The 20425-nt window shown below is 37.6% G+C and overlaps 3 protein-coding genes across 3 annotated transcripts; all 3 read left to right on the top strand.

Moving 5' to 3' along the window:
- The first annotated feature begins 900 nt into the window (after positions 1 to 900).
- LOC122840821 lies at positions 901 to 2521 on the top strand. Its single transcript, XM_044133511.1, has 4 exons — positions 901 to 1183; positions 1254 to 1373; positions 1443 to 1561; positions 1665 to 2521. Exons 1-4 carry the CDS (start codon positions 946 to 948, stop codon positions 2427 to 2429), a joined length of 1242 nt encoding a protein of 413 aa, XP_043989446.1. The 5' UTR covers positions 901 to 945; the 3' UTR covers positions 2430 to 2521.
- A 1822-nt stretch (positions 2522 to 4343) lies between these two features.
- Positions 4344 to 11641, top strand: LOC122840820 (schwannomin-interacting protein 1-like). The gene is made up of 7 exons (XM_044133510.1): positions 4344 to 4490; positions 6237 to 6346; positions 9286 to 9403; positions 9527 to 9733; positions 10083 to 10206; positions 10437 to 10530; positions 10614 to 11641. Exons 1-7 carry the CDS (start codon positions 4461 to 4463, stop codon positions 10663 to 10665), a joined length of 735 nt encoding a protein of 244 aa, XP_043989445.1. The 5' UTR covers positions 4344 to 4460; the 3' UTR covers positions 10666 to 11641.
- A 2347-nt stretch (positions 11642 to 13988) lies between these two features.
- Positions 13989 to 15419, top strand: zmp:0000001127. Its single transcript, XM_044133508.1, has 7 exons — positions 13989 to 14007; positions 14124 to 14284; positions 14363 to 14449; positions 14603 to 14644; positions 14772 to 14894; positions 15071 to 15115; positions 15237 to 15419. The coding sequence occupies exons 1-7, from the start codon at positions 13989 to 13991 to the stop codon at positions 15372 to 15374; spliced, it is 615 nt and encodes a 204-aa protein (XP_043989443.1). The 3' UTR covers positions 15375 to 15419.
- The last annotated feature ends 5006 nt before the right edge of the window (positions 15420 to 20425 follow it).

Raw genomic sequence — 20425 nt, 5'->3', positions numbered from 1 at the left:
TGGATTGTAGCTACAGCTGCCTTGGGGCAGGCTGATGGAAGTGAGGCTTTTTATTTTTTATTTTTTATTTATTTTTTTTCCCCCCCCCCATCAGCTCTTCTGACAAACACCAACAGGCAAGGGTGATGAAGTGTCTTGCCCAAGGATGCAAATGGACTGGGAGTCAAACTGGGAATCTAACGACTGCAGGGCAAACTACCACTGTGTCCACCAAAATATAAAATGAAAGTTCTATCTAGGTGTGGTTTGGGTTACATTCACAATTGTCTTGATGCTCCACTCCAATTCTTTTGCTGAGTTGTTTTTGGTTTCGCTCATACTAATTAAATGTGACTTGTGAAAGGTTTACAACCACAAAGCGACCCACATGCAGAAGAACGTAAATGTCACACAGCAGCACACTGTTTATGGAAGTAATAATGTCACTGTTTATGGATCAATTTAATTTATTTAGCAATGGGAGAAGACAACACTGTCAAAATCATAACCAAAGGGAAGGTAAAAAACCCCCACAACTAATAGCAACAGTTTTTACTGTGCCACCGTATTCATGACTGAACAATATCTAATGTATTTGAACTTTTTCTGCAATTACCATGTTGCCAAACTTGTTTGAATAGAAAAAAATAATCAGATTTTTTTTGTATATTGAAATCAATAATTATACATATTTACAGTTGGAGAGCAATGAGTTACTTTTAAGTCCTTGTCAGCATTAAGATCTTCTTGATTTTAATGGCAGATCTCTCTTTTGAGCAGATAAATAAAGGGTATAATCTGGAGCAGACTAAAGAATCAACAGTTGGATAATTGACAACGGGATGAGCTGTGGCTGATTGGTTGATTCCTTAATCGAATCACCTGGCGCTTAGATTGCATGCAGTATTTAAAAGGTGTGACTGAGAAGTTATCCATCATACTGAACTGTTGTGTTTCCTTGCTACGATGGAAGGTGGTGCATGGAGTAGAAAATGGAAAACAATAACTGCTGCACTGCTCTTGTGTTCTTTAGCACTTGGTCTAACATTTTTGAGCTGGCTAGGATTGACTAAAGCACTTAAAGTGGAGAGAAGTTCTGAAGTGGAAGATGCTATGTTTAATGGAAAAGAGTTCAAGTCAGCTCTTTCTGTGGCTGTTGGCCCAAATATGGGATTAAATGCCTCAATCCAAGCTGACACCAATGGTAAGGCACTTTTCATGTCTCTAACTGTAATTTACCGACAAACGTTTTACGTTTTGTGTGTATGTGACAGAAACTGGCGTGACTACGGGAGATGAATGGCACACCTCTAACTCTTCGCTTCACTGTGGCCCCAGCAAAATGAAATTCAAAGTGATGGGCCTGGGTGCTGCTGAGCTACAACTGGACATCGGTAGGAGTCTCTGTAGCAATTTAAATTGTCTAAACTTACTCGGCTGACTTATTGGGCTTTTCCTTGCAGGCAACTCAGAATATGTACCGCTTAGCCAGGTGCCTGAAGCTTGTGGCATCTTGGTGAACCAGACGAAACTTGGACTTGTTCTACTTGTTCGTTATGATAGCTGTACAGTTTTACAAGAGGTAAGCTATTTTGCTCCCACTGCCTTAGACTCCAAACTCGTGTCTCTACAGTTGAGTGTAAAAGCACAAGACATTATGTAATTTGACCTATTCTCTGTTTCAGAATGGGATGTACATCCTCACGATGAGATGGAGGGAGAGTGGCATTAATATAACCTGCGCCATGTTTCCAATGGCTGAGGTGAACACAACAGAGCATGCTCTTCCTTTAAAGGATAATTTGCCTCTCAAGTCTCTAAGCCTTCATCGTATGAGACGCCATTTAAGATGGCGTCCCATGTATTTTCCTTGTAGTCCATATAGACGTTATCCACTCTGCCTGTATACCCCACCACCTACAATTACGACCACTACGCCTCCTCCCACCACGGCCACTGCTGTCACAGCTCGTCCAATTTATAAAAATCCCTACTTCTGGAAAAAACTCTTTGCACTCTACCCACTGTATTCTCGCTACCTTAAAGAGCAGAATCATCCCCTGCAATCTTATTACCATGCTTATAGATATCCAGGATGGCAAATGTATCCCCAAGCAATGCCGACGCCTCAGGTAGCTAACCACCCCTTCTACCAATTCTTCATGGATTACATTACTCCCGCTATGCCAACAGCTACAGCCAACATGCCAAGCAGTTACTGCCCATATGCTAGAAGGACTGGTCCTTTTGACAGGCTGTTTTTTGCTCCAAGAATGTCATTTGGAAATCCTGAAATGCCAGAGGACCAGCAGACTGCGTCTCCACAGATCAGCCCTGGATACCAAAGTCCAGCAAATCCTGACTCTTTCTGGGAGTCATTCCCTTTGCTTTATCACACTGCAAGCCAAGATGATCCACACCTTGACTGGGAAGACTTGACTCCTAGATAAGTGGCAATGCTCTCCTCTAACAGAAGTTGGACTGTTCTCCTTTGCTGCCTGGGTCTCCTGAGAGTTTAATAAACAGGTTTAACTTCAAACAATGTCTTGTCTGGAGAATTTTTAAAGTGAAACTTAATTTCTTTCCTTGGTGAAGCTTTAAGGGTTTTGCAGCTGGGAACTAGAACTCCAATTCAATATTGTACTGAAAGACACCGTTTACTGGGATATACTGTCAACTGTACTATGTTTTGAAAATTGGATTTTTAAACATGCTAACCAGTAGCATATTCACATCAGGAAGGGAATTGGTTCCAAAATCACCATAACTGGACTAACACCAGATGATTTCCAGATAAGTGGAAATTTTATATTGATTCTAAAACTCACTGCCTCTACACTTGTTCCAAATTTTGGAGCCTCCACTTCAAAATTTAAGATTTGGTTGACCATAATTGTCTTAGACGTGCATCTCATTGGTCCTTTACAATGTTCAAATTTGAGTAATTTTTAGTTGACTTTAATCCATATTAGCTATGTGAAACGTGTATCTCTATAAAGCTACTTTAGAATTAAGTTTAATTCTAATTTACTGATCAGCAGGTGTTTTACTTGCGTTTATAATGCAAAACGTGCGTGTTCACCCCATTCTGTCGCTTTTCATACATTTTCACATGGCGCGCTCTCCCTTGGGCACCCTCTGATGCTGCATGTGAACGAGGAACATTTACACTTCACTGAAACTGGGCTCCATGTGACTGCGAAGACTGTGCAAGACTACACACTCTGGAAACGGAGTACGTCTTTTGCCCTTTTTCTCCAGAGAAAAAGAATCCTAAATGCCTTATTTTTAAACAAGATGGATTTAGGTTGGTATGCATAATTCAAATATACGAAGGAGAGTTTGGTAGTTGAAGGAATGTATTATTTTTTTTTTAAATCTTAGAATATTGCTTGAATTTCACCTTCAACCCAAAATTTTTACGACTGTTCTACGCAGTCGGCCTTTTTGGAAGAATATAATGTGGATTTGAAGTTGAAATGTTCAGAGGAGACACACCAGGCCACTGGTGGGAGGACGGTGACTGCAGCGGTGATGCTCAGCTCAACGGAGGACGCTGCATGGCTGAGAGCCCCAGCTGGGCCGATGAAGTCGGCCCAGCGGCCCAGGACATCTTGGTACCACAAGCTGAAGGCTGTTACTGTGGGGGACGATCCAGGCTGTCCAGCATCTCTGTGAGTGACCATGTTGTGTGAGTTACTGCTTCTCAATACACAATATAAATGTAAATGTTAATATGATGTTCTTGAGAGAAGTTCCCTCTGTAAGCTGGGTATTTTTAGTTCTGCGCAGATGACGGGTGAATGATGATTCGAGATGCTTTGATCGACCCACTGCTTCACTGTGACACAGCACTCTGAGAGCAGAGAGTTTTAGTATGTCTGGGCAGATGCATCATCTGCTTCCTTCTCTCTCTTTTATGGCAGATTGTGCTTTAATCCCTTCACATATAAACCAACAAAAACTAGAGAGGAAACAAGGAGACAGAAGTTAGACAGAATAGGAGGCCGTGTTAGTGTTGTCATCTGTTACAGAACCTTTTTCGAATGAAACAGGGCCTCTCTCATTCTTTTGCCTTCCAGTAATGCAGTCTCATTCAGAACACAGTATATATACTCTAACTCACCTGGAATTTGACTCCTTCACCAAATGTACATATATCGTATTTTTATTTTTAGCAAAGGAAAGATGGAGGCTAAATGCAAGTGAAGAAGATGGAGGCACAGATAGCAGATCAGGAAAACTGTGGCAGCTCTAACTCTCCCCTCCCTCTCCCACTCTCTACCATTTCTGTCTCCTCTTCTGCTTCCGTCTCTTCCCACACTTTCAACCCCTCCTCCTCCTTTCACTCTCTGCTGCCTCTCCCCTTCCCGTGCTCTCCTCCCTCACTTTCCTCTCCTTGCATGGACCTGCAGTATACGAGAGCTCCACTGCAGTGTAGAGAAGGGCAGAACGGCTGTGTTGGTACGATGCGTTAGAAGATGGTGCATCAGGAGAAACGTGTTTACCAGGTGTGTGGATTTGGGTTTGCGTTGGTGTGGGGATTCTGAAAGTAAAGTGTTTGTGACATGATTTTCACAGGTATGGGGGATAGGTATCTGCGTAATGGGTGTGCAGCTGGAGATGTCAGCCATAATGGATGAGTGGATGTCTGAAAAGGGAGTGGAGGTTTTCATGTGATTCCGATTTCTTCATCTCTCAATAGACTCTCACTTGTATATTTATATCAATCTAATCTTTATCTGGATTTACATGATTACAAATCATTTTGAGCCATTGTAGTGACACTTTTTTTAAATCACATTCTTGAGGGCTAAAAATAGGTTGAGGTGGCTATTCAGCATCACTGTGTTGTCTGTGTTTTCCATTCCATTCATCAATATGTACTTACTATGTCTCAAGGTGAAAAATTATGTTAGTGTGAGGAAGTGGGGGGACATCTGGCCATCTGTTGTGGCGGAGCAAAATTGTAAAGACTCTCACCTGATTCATGCTCTGACATCACATCCTCATCTGAATGTGCGTCACAGAACTATAAAAAAATTTGTGTGAGTCTGACTGAATTTGGATATGATTTTTGGTTAAATATTTACAGTCACTGGACATTATTGTGTTGGTGCTAAAAGCAAACTTGAACTCTAATTTGATTTAAAGACTGAAAATATACACTTTCTCCAAAATGGAAGGTTTTTTCAGCGTACATACCATACAGGATTAGAATTTAAAAAAATTGTAGAAATCTAAACAAAATGACATGAAAGCTGAGCGGAGATAAAGAGTTGAAGCTGTAAACAACAGTAAATGTCTCAAATAACAGTGTAAGAGGATGACTGGCCTGATGTATTGAAAACCTTTGTGAGCCCTTACAAACTATTGCTCACCTGAGGGATCCTTGAATATAATTTATGCAAGACTTGTTGAGAAATCCACTAGCTGATGGTGTTTGAGCTGAGAAAACCTTTTTAGCACATGTGTACAATCTGCAAAGTCGCTAGCCTTTTTAATTTTTCAAACAGTGCGAAAATGTAAAGCACAATTCAATGCTATGTAGAAAAATCAAGAAAAGAGTGCCATCTAGTGGAGGTTTGACTCTCCAACAGGAAATTTAGATTCTCAATATATTTGTGGGTTTTGGTTCAGTTAAAAATCAAAACTGCATCTACCACAAGTTTTTGTTTAAATAACATGTTTCTTTAAAATGACAGAGAAAGAAAGAAAAAAGAAAGATTAAGAAAAATACAAGCATTAATCCAATTCACATAAAGATGAATTAATGAATAAATCAAAGTAACATACAAATTGTAGAAAAAATATACATATATTATGTATTCTTGCCTTTCTGCTGCTTTTTTATTTATTGTCATTTTTTTAAAGTCTTGAAGCAACACAAAATAAAGTTAATACCTTTGATATTCATTCATGACAGCAGCTCAGATCTGACTTCTTGTGATCTACATTCTATATATGGAGAGGCATCTGGATACTGAAAAACTCAGATCTTTGTCGCTTAAATAACTGAATAATTGTCTACCAAACAAAATCTCTTGAAAGGGTAAAAACACTATTTTTGAAACCTTTAACCATTCGTAATATTATTATTGCTAGTAAAGCCTTTGTGGCTGTAACCAATCAACTCAGTCCCTGCTAATGTCCAGGGCAGATGAATGAATGTGGCAGTGTAGCAGCCACACTTTTATTAATATCCTTTATCATTCATGCGTGCTTTGTTTTTGTTTTTTTGTTTTTTTTCCTGGTAGGCTCAGAGGAATGAGAGAGAGTCAATCAGGCAGAAACTTGCCCTTGGCAGTTTCTATGACGACGAGCCTGTCATCTATACCAGCTGCAGCAAGAGCACCCCATCCTCTCGGTAGGTTTCAGTCTGTGTCTGTGAGTGTGTGTTTGGTTCGAGTTTGATCAATATACCTTTTTTAATAAATCTAACAGAATTACTGTTCTGAAACTGTCGGTATATTAACTTGAGAAAGGGATAGGGTAGCATTAATATTTTGTAAAAGTTAAATTTTTTTAAGTATACATTTTTACACTGATTTCATACCTTAGTATATCACTTCTTAATGTTACTTACTCCTGGTCCTGATCCACGAATTCAACATCTATCACAAAAGGCTATAATAACACTCCTGATATTTTGGGTCAGTTTTGATTTGTCACCCCAACATTGTCAGTGACCAACATCTGGCCACCTTTTTTTCCCAGGACATCCCTATTAAGAGCTGACTTTTCAAATCAACAACAAAAAATATCAATATAAAAATGAGTTACCTTCTGTGCAAAAACAGACAAGCATAAAAAGAAACATTAAAATGGTGATCCGACACAACAAATAAGAAGTTAAAACATGACAGAAAAAAGCTAATAAAGTAATAATTGAACTTTACTTGAAAGATGTTGCAAATAGTCATATTCCTCAGTTCTGATTAAAAGAGACTAACAGTTTCTTCATACGGTTTTCAGGGTTTTTTTTTTTTCAATGAACTGACTAAAAGAAACTAGATCTCAAATATATTCAGGTAATATAGCACCTAATAGAACACCAATAAGGGTTTTAATTGTATATTTTTACAAACAGGGAGTCAGGGTAGTGATATGGTGTGATATAATCCATCTTCCTGTTTTTGGTCAGGACTCTGGCAGTAGCAAAAATTCAGCTTTTTCAAAAATCTAATTATCACATAAGACACATTTTTAAAAGGGATGGAAAGGTTTGCCTCTCAAGGATGACATGTTTCCTATCCCATGTCTATCATGGGATAGGAAAAACATTTTCCTTCTATTCAGTTTTCCATTAATTTGACTGTCGGACCTTGTGAACAGTCAGCTCGCCTTCTGATTTTTTGTATTTTAAAATGATTTGAAGATGTGTAACAGAATATGCCATTGGAAATTAATTTTTCAATATCACTATGGGCCCTATTTGAGCAGATTAATATTTTAAAAGCAGAGCAAAAGTGAGTACTAATAAAAACACAAAATCCTTCATAGTAATGATTCACATTCCTAGTATACCTAAAGTCTTCTGCTACTTTTGGACAAACCTATGCTATAGGTTCTTCCATCTGTCCAACACATTTATCCTATAAGGATATTACTTATCATAGTGTGTTGGATTTATCATAGGGTTTGGCTCCAACGTCCTCAGAGGATAAACATGTTGGTACAGTGGCCAACTGAGCCTTCGTGCAGTTCCAGCTTCAAACGTCTGTGGAAATGTATGTTGAATTAGTGTGAGGAACAGCTGCTTAACTTAGAAGAAAATGTTAAAATAAAAATTGTTGGATTCTGTTTGCTTTAACAGACGGAAGTGTAAAACAGAAAGCAAAAGGCTTCCTGTAAGGTAAGGTTCACTTCAAGGAGACAGACAGGAATTGGATTAAATGCCTCCTCCCTCCAAGAAAAGCAGAACAAAGAGGTTGAAGTTTGGGGAAAGCTGGTAAAAGTCACAGGGTGTTTAGTTACCCTCTGACAATTTGCAGAGGAAAATATTCTGATCGTGGCATCAAGTTCAGAAAACATTTGCTTTAGTTGTCAATCATCCTTTATCTCACCTTTCCAGTTATGTTTTCACACTTCCATTTTGTAGGACACAGCCTTCCCTTCCCTTCTCTTCCTGTTTTTTTTTTTTTTTGTCAGTTAAGATTATATAACAAAAGCCTTCACAACACAACGTCATTGGTTTTAGTTACATAATATCATGATGGTTGTTACTGTCCCCAAAACTGACATTTCACATTTGTACTTGAGGTTTTGGACTCTACAAAAGGCGTGCAGTGGAAGGAGTTGGTTGACATCACGGCCAATAATACCCACAAAAAAAGAAAAAACTCATAACACCTGTGACAGTACTGTTTCGTCATTTCTGGTCAACAACAGCCTTGACCTCTTGTAACTTCTAGACACTATTTCCCACCCTGTTTACCTAACACCAAACCACACCTACCCTCTCACCAGTTTCATCCTTTCTCGTTAGCTTGAGGAAGCGCTCTGTGAAAAGGGAAGTGATGCGTGATGCAATCCATTAAACTGGGATTGTGGTACACGAGTCATGTGACCCCCAATATAGATACATTATCATAGGGTTTTAACTCTAAGTGGAAATTCCAGCTCCGCCTCATCCTGTTTGTGGGATGTATACCAAATTGTTCTGATCCTGGTGGTTGTTTGGTTTCCTTTCAGTAGGGGGTGTTGTGGCGAGATATTGAATGAATAGCGCATTTATTGTTTGGAAAAGTTGTGGTTGGGGACACTGTGAGGTAGCTAGCTTAGCTTTTTTTGCTTTTTCGATAATTACTTTCAATTTCATTCCCTCCTAATGCTTATTGTGATAGCTTGAGCAAATTTGTTTTAGATCCTGGGAATTCAATTAAGGCCCTGCATACTCTTAATTATTCCTGATTAATCAATTAATTAGCTGTAACATTTATTTATTTACTTTTTTTTCCTTTTTTGCAATGGATGTTCTACAGCTTGAGCAAAATTTGTTGATGTTGTATTCAAAGACAACCATGGTAAAAAATGCTACTACTTGTGGATCTATTCAGAAATTTTTCTTTTTTCACTTTTTTTTTAACCTAAACATCTAATTTCAATTTAGTGTCTTAAGTGTTTTAATCATTATATATGCAGAATTGTTGTTTTGGGTCTTTACAGAGACATCAATCCCCCAAAGTTTGAGGTTTAATTGCCGTCTTGTGAAAAAACAAGAAGAGAGAACACATGGAATTAAAGGTTTTCCCTTTTAACCCTACGTTTGGTGTCAACTAAAAACCTTCTTATTTTTTTTCTCAGGCTGCAGAGCGGGGTGAATCTGCAGGTTTGCTTCGTCAACGACAGCAGCAGTGACAAAGACAGTGATGCTGAGGACAGCAGGACCGAGACCAGCTTGGACACACCGCTGTCACCAATGGTGTGCACCAGCAGATACTCCCTAGGCATCCGTTTCTCGTGTCCAGCTCCTCTCGGGCGTCACGATCATATACAAATGCACCCTGGCTGCAACTTTCCACTAATTCCCTTACTTCCCGTGCAGAGCAAGCAGAGTTCGTCACTGTCAGACCGGGACACGGCAGAAGAGGACTCGGATCCGTTGGACGACTGCAGCGGCTTCTGGCGGGTGCAGAGAAGGCTGCAGGAGGAGGCGCGGGTGGCGCTGGCTCTGGCTCGACCCATGGCTCGCATGCAGGTGGAGGTGGAGAGGCAAATCCAGCTGCACAGACGTTCGCCTGTTGCCGACCTGGTTAGTCAGCAAGAAAGATATAAGATTTACTGCTACACCTTTATAAGACAATAAAAGATCCACGGCAAACGAAAAGGGGAAACTAGATGGAAATGGAATGAATGCTCTTACAGTAAACACAATAAAGATGACACTAGGGACTTGCTGGGCTTGAGTAAACTGTCAATTGTCTGGTTTGTGTGTGTGTGATGCAAAAGAAAGCCCCTGGTAAGTAAAGGCCAGCAAGTTTGTCCCACTTTTTTTAGATGGGGAATATTTGCAAGGCCCATATAAAGTTGATGAGTTCTTGAAAACAACTGGATTTTGTTCTGTTCTGATGCACAACAATTTGCCTATATGTGTCTTCCAGCTCCCCCATCTGCCCCACATCAGTGAGGGGCTGGTGAAGTGGAACCTGAAGCACGGGGACATGAGGGATATGAGTCTGGGACAGCTGCAAGTCATAACAAATGACTTACACTCACAGATTCAGAGTGAGTCGGCCAAACACCACAAGCATGCATGCAAGCTTTTAGAAACCTGAGAAATGGGAGTTCCATGACCTTCCACATGTTCTGGTTACCTGTGTCAATGATATTTAAAGGCAGTCATATCGTAATTTGCTCTGGTACATTAGTGGGCAACATATTAGTAAACAAAATAATTTTCAGTTGGCACCACTTAGGGGCTTTCTGCAATATAAAATGTTGATGTTCTTATGCAGATCTAAACGAGGAGCTGGTGCAGTTGTTACTAATGAGGGATGAGCTTCATGTGGAACAAGATGCTATGCTGGTGGACATAGAGGACCTAACCAGGTATTTTTCCACTTGTAGCAGAGATCCGATGTTTCAAATGAGTGAATTTACGTATCTTTAACTTTTGTTCTTTTTTGCTACAGGCATGCGCACAGCCATCAGCGGCACCAAACAGAGAAAGCGGTCTCTAAATAAACATCCTATCCACACGTGTTCATTTGCACGCCATCCAGCCTCCCATGCCACAGACTGTTGACGGTGTTTTGTGTTTTTACTAACTCGAGCCATGGTCATGATTTTTGGAAACCCCCCCCCCCCAAAAAAAAGCCTATAGCATGAACACGCATGCAGTTTATGGCATCGCGTGAGTCAGTCTAAAAAGCCCCAAACCAAAGTCAAAAGAGAATAAGGTCACTAATTTAAAATGGGCACAAATGAGTTGGTGCAGGCTTCTCATTCCCACTAAAGATAAGTCATATTGTCCAATTCTTTGGATGGGGGAATCCTGTCGCCCTGTTTCTATTCTTGTTATTCTTTTAACATTTGGTGAATTTTGCACAGAACTCTCATTTTTGGGAACAACTCTCAAGTCTTGTTTTCCCTTTCATTTTAGAACTGAGTTAATTTAAAACTCTCAATGTGCCACACCAAACACTTGATTTTGTTGATGTGCTCTGTGTATTTGTAAAGTGTATAATTTATTCCACTATGAGCACTGTATCAAAGCTGTTTCATTACTGAAATTCACTTTTGGCACCTGCTTGCAACATATTTTACCATTTTGTTTCTATCGATAGTGTAAGAACATCAAGATAGTTTAATAAATAAAAATAAAAATGGAGTCATATAAAAGTACAAACCTCCGGATAGGAAATATGCAAAATTATGTTTTTTGCTTTATTTGCTTATGCCGACCATAAAACATGTCAGTTACATATTACCACATAAGAGTCAGAGAATAATCTATTTTATGTGTGTACATGTCAAAAGAAACTTTATTTAAAGAATGATTAAATTAAATTGATTAGATGTTTGGTGTTTCCACACTCAGCTTTCTAAGAATGTCTATTCACACAAAGATGAACTTTATATTGTTTGCTTCATTAAGAAATGTACTGTACAATGATTGTAATAACAAATCCAGTAATAAATGTTTCAATTGTGAACTGAAGTGAACTGCATTTGGTTGGATTTCAGAAGAATTTGTGCTTTCAAAGTCTCATGTACCTCAGAAAGCACTAACAGAATTCAATTTCCTTGAAACTAAAAGGCAGAGTGACGTCAGCGCTCATTAACACATTTATTTTGTGCTTTTAAAACCAACCACTGCTGGGTTTCTATCTTCATTCACACTTCTGACTCTGAATATTTTTGCAAAAGGGTTACAGGAAGCATGCGGGAAACCACTCTGATGAAAATAACTATGTAACCTAGAAAACATGACAGAGATTCTTAATAAATGGCAACTAGGGAAACTGGGCTGAAAATCAAGTTAGTTACAACGGTGATTATAGCTATAAGAATACACTTTTGATTGGATATTTCATGGACTCAACAATACTGGTTGAAAAGACACTTAACACCTATGGACAAAAAGAATGAGAAAAATATCTCACAAGAAGCCATAGGAAAACCAAATTTAGCTTCAAAGATTAATTCATAGCATATTTTATTGAATTTATTTTTTTTTTAATGTAGTCATTTAAAGGAGCAGCATTATGTATGATCCAGGCACAAAGTGACATCTTATAGAACAATCAAAGAACCATTATTATATAAATACTGTACAGTATAGAACATAACTTATAAGAAATTTGACTTTGCAATTTGACGCCCCGAGCAAAGAGGAACCAAGAACATAACTTCTCACACAGAATATTCATCTTGTTCACCAGTGCAAATACCGATTTCTGGTCTGGATGAAATCTGACCTGTAACATACTGTCAGCATGTGACTTTATCTGGCAAAATAAATGTGAACTACTATTGAGAAGAATAGAGATCAATAATTTAGACATAACACCAGTTGTGTCTAATGAGAGCAATACTGTGAAAGAAGAAAGGACGTAGTTATTATCACGTTGTGACGGCAGTTATCAAGGAAAGGCTGCTTGTTGGGACAGCATTTCTAAAGAATGTTGGAAGAAAAAAGTGTAACAGAGTGACAGACATTCAATCTTATTTGATAAATTAAACTATGAATTCCAGCGAGCCTTTTTTGTCAGATTAAAAGTACAATTTGAAAAGTGTAGCAGGTATTAAACATACCTTTATGAAGCCCACATTTCTGCATTGTAACTGTGTGTTTATTGGTCTAATGTGATATTCTAATCCCAAGTATAAGCCCACAGTCATCATTCTGTGTCTATCAGCAGAATTCAATTTCCTTGAATTCAATATGTCATTAAATTAATTCCAGTAAAACACATTGTGTTATATATATTAACCTGTGACATATATTAACTTTCAATAATATTCCAATTTATTGAATATGACTGTAATACAATAGTGTAATTTCACTGCTCTGTGTTTGAAAATGCCACAGCAAACAACAACTTACCTCTAGGATGCTAGAGTAATGAATAGAATTAAAGGGTTATTTCAACATTTTGTAATTTCTGCACTTGATCATTTCTGGTTCTAAAACAATTTGAAACTTTTTGATCTATATGTCATGAAAAGGGGACATTTTCAGTTTTCCTTTCATGACAATTTTTTTATTTTATTTTGACAAAATTAACGTTTCATGTCTGTATCTTAACTGTGCCTGTTGGATTATGGTCAACATAACCATAATAACTGCAACCAATAAAAAAGTGATGCGTTGCCCTTGTAAAGCTCAAGAGCATCTGCACTAAAGTGTTTTAATTAGAACGTCCCATTCTTCAAAACTTATTTTCTGCCTTTATATGTAATGAAAATTAGGACGAGAAATTGTGGCCCAAAATAAAGTTTTGCTTTCAGACCAACTTTGTTCAGATCACCTTAATTAAGATAAAATAATCCAAAATTTACACAACATATTATTTCAATGCAGCCATGTGAAATAACAATGTTCAAAAGTTAATTTTAAAAACACAATTAAACATTATGTGATTTGCTATTCATGTAACAATTACATATATGTGTTCTTGTAATAATATTTGATTATTATCAAAGTGCACATCAATGTTTGGACCCTTTTCTTATTTTGTAACATTTCTTTTTTTTCTCTTACAAGAAATTAAATTCATCCAGTTTTGCTTTGAACAATTTTGAATGGAAAATTGTGTAGCAGTCTGACTGGAGGGTCAAAATAGCATCAAATAATGTCCTCATTCTTTCTTCAGTATAAATGTCAATGGTTAATACAAGAGTAACCTCAGATTTATTTCCAGTTTCACCGTGTAATTTATGATGTGATGCAGCACTTTCAGTTTCAAGAAATAAACAAGAGAAAATCCCTACTTAGGGTATAAAACCTTTGAGGATGCCTGAGTTGAGACAGATACACTCAGAGAATTCAACTCAAGTCCAGGATGCCACTCATGAAGCTCTGTGAGTATAATGTGACTTCTCTGTGTATCTCAGCAAGAAAATAATTAGAAAATTAGAGTTGTTAACATTACTCTCTGTGTGTGTGTTTTGTTTTTTTTTTGTTCTTTTATTGCCAGACTTCACTCCTGTGCTGTTGCTAATGCAACTCTGCTGTCCTGCATGGGTGGTCAGTCGGTCACTGCCACCGATGCCCAACGGACAAATGACCGACTCCTGCGTCTTTTATGCACGGACGCTTCTGGAAAACATCACAAATCTTCTAGCGCCAGACGATCCAGTAGGTGACTTGGTGAAGGTTGAATTCCTACGTTGTTGCCGTTGTGTTTGGGGTGCTGAACCTCTCTGCTCCCAACAGACAAGGATGTTCAGTGGAATGAACTGCACGAGGCACAACATGGAGCTGAACCTGGAGACCAGGACGCCGACTGTGTGTTCGCCACAGGTACAGACAATACATTGACATTACGTTAACATCGCGCGGTATTTTGACATTCAAATAATTTATTTATTAAAAGAAATCGCAAAAGTTATGCTGCATATCAACTTTTTGATGAAAGTGGTTTTAATGGCTCTTTGTAAATTGTTTGTCCCACAGGGTTCAGTATGCTCTGGGGAAACTACTTCAGCTTTTGATCGGGTAGGCGTCTAAATAGCTACCTAACAAAGTTTTATGTGTTTAAATATATATTTTTTTTTCTGTCAATAGAATTCAAGGCGTCACTTTTCTTGAGTCTGAAGGCGATGTTTGTTGTTTTTCTGTACAGGAGTCATGTATGAGCGACATTGGAAAGGACCTGAGCCACTACTACAAGGTTCTTTCCATCCAGCCGGATTCTGACGGTACTCTTGGTTCTTCTATTCTCCTCCCCCTCAGAGAGCTCATGGAGGTTTGTCAAACATCATCATTAGTGCTTTTTGAACTGAAACTTAATGCTTTTTAAGCACTGATACATTTGTACTTCTTTTCACGCTACAAATTGAACTCATTTTATGATAAATAACAACTAAACAAAAAAAAAAAAAAACAACTGGTGATGTTGGGTTTTTTTTATTTAATCAACAGAATTGCTTTAGGTCATCTCTACCAACAGCCTTGATCTCAAAGGAGGTAAGTCTTAGCTGTTCACTCAAAAACTAGGGAGAAATATATATATTTGATAAACTCAAGCACAACTTTACCAGATGAGCTACTTCCACAAAGCCTTAGTGATGCCTCTGTATTTCTTCAGGCTCCTGTGGTCCATTCGAGCACCAACGGCTTCAATCAACGGCAGCGTCTCTGCAAGATCATGAAAGGCTTCCACGCCCGCACCATCACGATCAACCGAGCCATTGGTTACATGAACCTCAGTGAACAGACTAACTGAATCCTCACCGAGCTCCAGAACAAGAAACAAGCAGCAAGGAACCACTTCTCAAACAGTTAAACTGCACCATGCTACTTAAAAAAAAAAAAAAAAAAAAAAAAAAAAAAAAAATCCAGCTGTAAAAGAAACACTGAAGTCTATTTTTTATAATGGGACATTATTTATTATATTTTGTAAGTCTGTGATGATTCTATTTAATATCAAGATGATGTGTGACAGCGTACTTTTATAAAGTATATTTTGGAATATGTAATGTTTACATAATGTAATAATTATTTTTTTATTCGGGACTATTTATTTTAACTATTTATGGTGATGTTGTTTACTTAATTCTAAAACTGATCAAATAAACTTTTTTTCCTGCATGATACCTGATGTTCTGTCTTGTTTTTCATCATTGATTCTCTCTCATTTCGTAAGACAGAATGATTCAATTTGAAATCAGAAATGCATATTATAGTTAAAACCTAGTGATTAATTCCAAATAGTGGATTTTCTAAAAACTGTGCAGTGTCGTTTAAAAGAATGCATTTCCCTTCGGAGTGTTTACATTATGCCACGTTTAAAATCACAATCCTCCAGAATTGTCAGATGAAAAATAACACGATTTTCAGTTATTCATTTGTAGCACTTGAAAATCTGAATATGTATCTTTGTGCGATCACAGCTACAAAGAGACTGCACACTGCCACAATTTATTTCTTCACAAAATTGCTCATGCTCACGAAAACCGACTAGAAGTCACACGTAAACATCAGTTTTTAATTCCTGCCAGAGATTTGAAATTTGATTTAGGTGTGAACTTTGACTTACTGAAACACATTAATATTCTTTAACATTCCACTGTAGCTCTGGCTGTACATTTATGGTAGTTGTCCTGCTACAAGGTGAACACCAGTCTATTTTCTTTCAGAGTTCTTTCAGGACGATCCTGTGTTTATCTTCACCTATCTTCCATTAATGTTGACCATCTTCCCTTTTTGTGCAAAAGAATTTCAAAACCAGGCTTGATTCTCACATTAAACTACTGTTATAACAAATCATTTTGATTTCTCTTGATTTAGATAGTGTTCAGACTTGACATCAGTCTGTAGCATTGCCTACATTCCTTTCTTAGGTTGAGGAGCTGAGGTGTGAACATACCAGGTATCATTTTCTCAGAAGATAATTATGATTTCATAAGCCCAGTCATAAGATTCCTGAACAGTCTGTAAATGAGCAACTTGACCTGTAAGTTGTGCACGTGGGTTAGTTGAGTGAATGATGTTTCGAAAGTGCAGGTTATCCACTGTCTGTTACTGAAAAAATGTACTGAAAGTAAATATTTGGTTTTTTTGTGGCTGCTGAGGCTGAGAGAGACCTATGATGTCAGAGGCGGCAGCCTCTGTGGGAAGCAAGGATTACCCTCATACAGAGTTTAGTTCATCTTTATGAATTAAACCGAGGCAGGCTACCTGTTTAAAAACTACTTAAGTTAACCACAAAATCTCATATTAAAGCTATAGTCTGTTAAAGTTTGCATGGGGTATTAATGTTTGAGGTTAAGAACAATCAAAATTCTGTATATTGTTTTATTGAAGAAAGAAATCATCTTAAGTCGTCCATTTTTTTTTTGTTCGGTTCCTGATGAATATTAATACTAATCAATATTAATAAATTAAGACTGATTAATACTAATAAAATGATACTGATTAATATGAATTAATCAATCTTAATTTATTAATATTGATTAATAAATCAATCAATGGCAATTAATTGATGAATTAGTAGTAAACAAATCAACATATTTTGTAATATATTTATTAATATTTAATGAATTCATTGATATTAATTAAACATCATATTAATTAATTAATAGTAACTGATATTTTTACATTCCCTAGGATTTACAAGACCTTCATTTGTGTAAAGTGATGGTCTCAATCATCTGTTGATTTGGTTGCCATAGAAACACATGATAACGGACATGTGGAAGACCTTAATTGGTTAATTCATCCTGAATACTTAGCTAAGCTTGCGTACACTTCATTTGGAAAGTCTCGTGTCTTACAAGCAGACGAGCCTAATCACTAATCATCACTGTAAAAGGCTTTGGGGTTTTAATAGGACTGTTAAAAAAAAAAAAAAGAGAGAGAAAAAATTACTTTAAGTTCCTCTTATCAAGCATTCGTGCTTTATATTCATAATATCTGATGTAATCCAGCGGGCAACTTTCTTATTTTCCTAAAAATGACAACAAGGTGTTAAGATGCCACTGTATCAATATCCTTTACCAGAGAACTATGTCCTGTACATCACCCTGTGGATCTCACAAAATACCACTCGTAAGAATCTTCCCCATGGGAGAGACTAAACTAAGGTTAGTTGCGAATGTGCAGGTTATCTGAAACTTGTTATTCATAAAAGAGTACTGAAAGTGAATAGTTGGTTTTGTTTTGCCAGCTTTGGTTTGTATTGTTTGCCGTGTGAACAAACTTTTCGGATATTTGTGGTTGCTCAGGTGGAGAGGGACCTGGGATGTAATCTCTGAGAATTTATCAAAAGAAAAAGAAAACTGTCAGGCACTCAAGATATAAAATTCAATCTATTATTATTGCAAATTTATTCACCATATTAAGTGATACTAAGCTGCTATAACCAGGCAGAAACCAGAAAACAGAGATGTAAAAATGTTATATCTAAATGTTAGAAAATATTTTATTTATATCAATCAAAAATGAGTTGTTTTGTCCCTGAGAAAAAATAACTAAAGCAATCAAGATGTACATGTAAGAAATACATATGAAATCTCCTGTAATTTCATAATAGTAAATTATGAAACATTTTTACGTGCTGTGATAATACTCGTCATGATTTTATTTTAGAAATTTTCAACCGCGTCCCGTTCATTAATTTCAATCTCACAAAATGTTTGCAAGAAATTTCAGTTATAAAAAGTTGCTACAATACAGAATCACACATGTTGCTCTAAATGTAAAGAATTTCTTTTTCATCTAACTGTCATATCATTCTGCGCTCAAGAAAAGCAACAAGTACATAGAAGAAGGAAGTTATTTAATTTAACCATTCCAGTGTTAAAATGCAATTTATTGAATTCTGTATTTGGTCTACTGAAAAGCTTATTTATTGAGAAAAGGAAACTAATAAAGAAATTAATCTTTGGTAAATGTATTTTTTCACTTGTCACATTTTGATTCATGCTGAAATCACAGAGGACTTGCACTTCAACTTGGACTTTAAGACCTATTAATAACTACTTAGACATGATTTATTTGACTCATTTATGTTCACCAAACACATATCATGGTCAAATATTACTATTGTATTCATACACAAATAATGTCTAAAAAAATTAAACAATCTATCAGTTACATGACTTGAACCTAAAATTGAATAAAAATACATGAAAGCTGTGAAAATATAAAATGAAAGTTTAAAGAAAATGTTAAACAGCATTTGTGAAGCTTTACCATAAAAGTACTTTTGAATGCTAACAATGTTATGGGCATTTACTAATAGGGTCAAAGTGTTCTTTAAGTTAATCAGTTGTTTAATTATGAATATTTTTTTTTCTTCAGACAGCCCAACATTAATTTTATTACAAATATGTTTGAAAATCCTCAGTCATCATAAGGTAGGTTATGTTTGCCACAAACTGATAGTATTATTCTTGGTTATTACCGTCCCTGTAAACTCAAGAAATAATGTCATACAGCTTTGTTGCCATCTTGTGGACTTTTAGGCATACAGCACTTATGACTTATGAGCAGAATCTAACAAATAAATGACAAACAAACAAATGTTAAAGGAAAAAAAATCCATTATGAACTTTTATCCAGGGCAAAGTCGAGGAAAAGGACAGTTATGAAGAGCTGGTGGCGGTCATAAATATTCCTCACCAGGTGTGTCGGAGGAGCCTTAATCACCTGCGACCGTATCTTCAGTGGGTTGAAGGAACAGTATCTTCCAAACGTGTCTTAGAATGGACCGCAACCTGCGACGAATCGTGTCCTGGTGGCTCCATCCATCCATCTTCTTCCGCTTATCCGGGTACGGGTCGCGGGGGTAGCAGCTTCAGAAGGGAGGCCCAGACTTCCCTCTCCCCAGCCACTTCATCCAGCTCCTCCGGAGGAATCCCAAAGCGTTCCCAGGCCAGCCGAGAGACGTAGTCCCTCCAGCGTGTCCTGGGTCTTCCCCGGGGCCTCCTCCTCACCGTTTTTTATTCACTTTCCACTTTTACAGAAGGTCGGCTGGACTACAGCCTGGGTTCAGGAACAAGCAGCCCACAAGCTTTGGTCAGAACATAGGAGGGAGTCCAGCCTCAGCTGTCGGCCACAGGGCAGCAGCAAAGCGCGGAGCTCAGAGTTCTGTAGAAAATGTTATGCGATTAGTAAATAGTAACATGTGACTGATGTAATTAATGGTTAATGGCTTGTATTTGTAGAGTGCTCTGTCAAGTCCAAGGACTCCGAAGCGCTTTACTCCAGACATTCACCCATTAATTGCTGATGGGAATCTACATTGTTGGCACAGCTACTCTAATGCAGCCTGGTGGAACCAAGGCTGCCATTCAGTCTGTGCCACCAGGCCCTCTGACCACCACCAGACGACAAGGCAGATGAAGTGTCTTGCTCATGGACACAACTGAAAAGGACAGAGTGGATACTGTAACCAGCACCCCAATGGTTACAGCAGAAACCCTTTACCCTCTGAGCCACCATCGCCCCATCAATCTTATAGACTACACCACAGAATTTCCTATGAAAGCTAGATAATCATTTAAAGACTAAATATTTAGTCACATTTTTCCAATGACATTGTGCAACATGTAATGTAACTCTAACCTCCTGCCAGTTTATGGACCTTAGTATAAATTTCTATATCAATTTATTTAGCATTGGATTCCCCTGAAACCACACAGAGAGACGTGTACATGTAAAGAATGCGTTGTTTGCATCACAGATACAAACAACGCATCTCTGACAAGAGCAAAGATTCATCTGCGGTAACTTGATACTGACTCGTGTCAATTTAGAAGACATCCAGACATG

The sequence above is a fragment of the Gambusia affinis genome, linkage group LG12 (genome assembly GCF_019740435.1).
Source record: "Gambusia affinis linkage group LG12, SWU_Gaff_1.0, whole genome shotgun sequence".
Taxonomy (NCBI): Eukaryota; Metazoa; Chordata; class Actinopteri; order Cyprinodontiformes; family Poeciliidae; genus Gambusia; species Gambusia affinis.
Note: the sequence above shows the minus strand (reverse complement) of the source record. Positions and strands in the feature narration are given on the sequence as shown.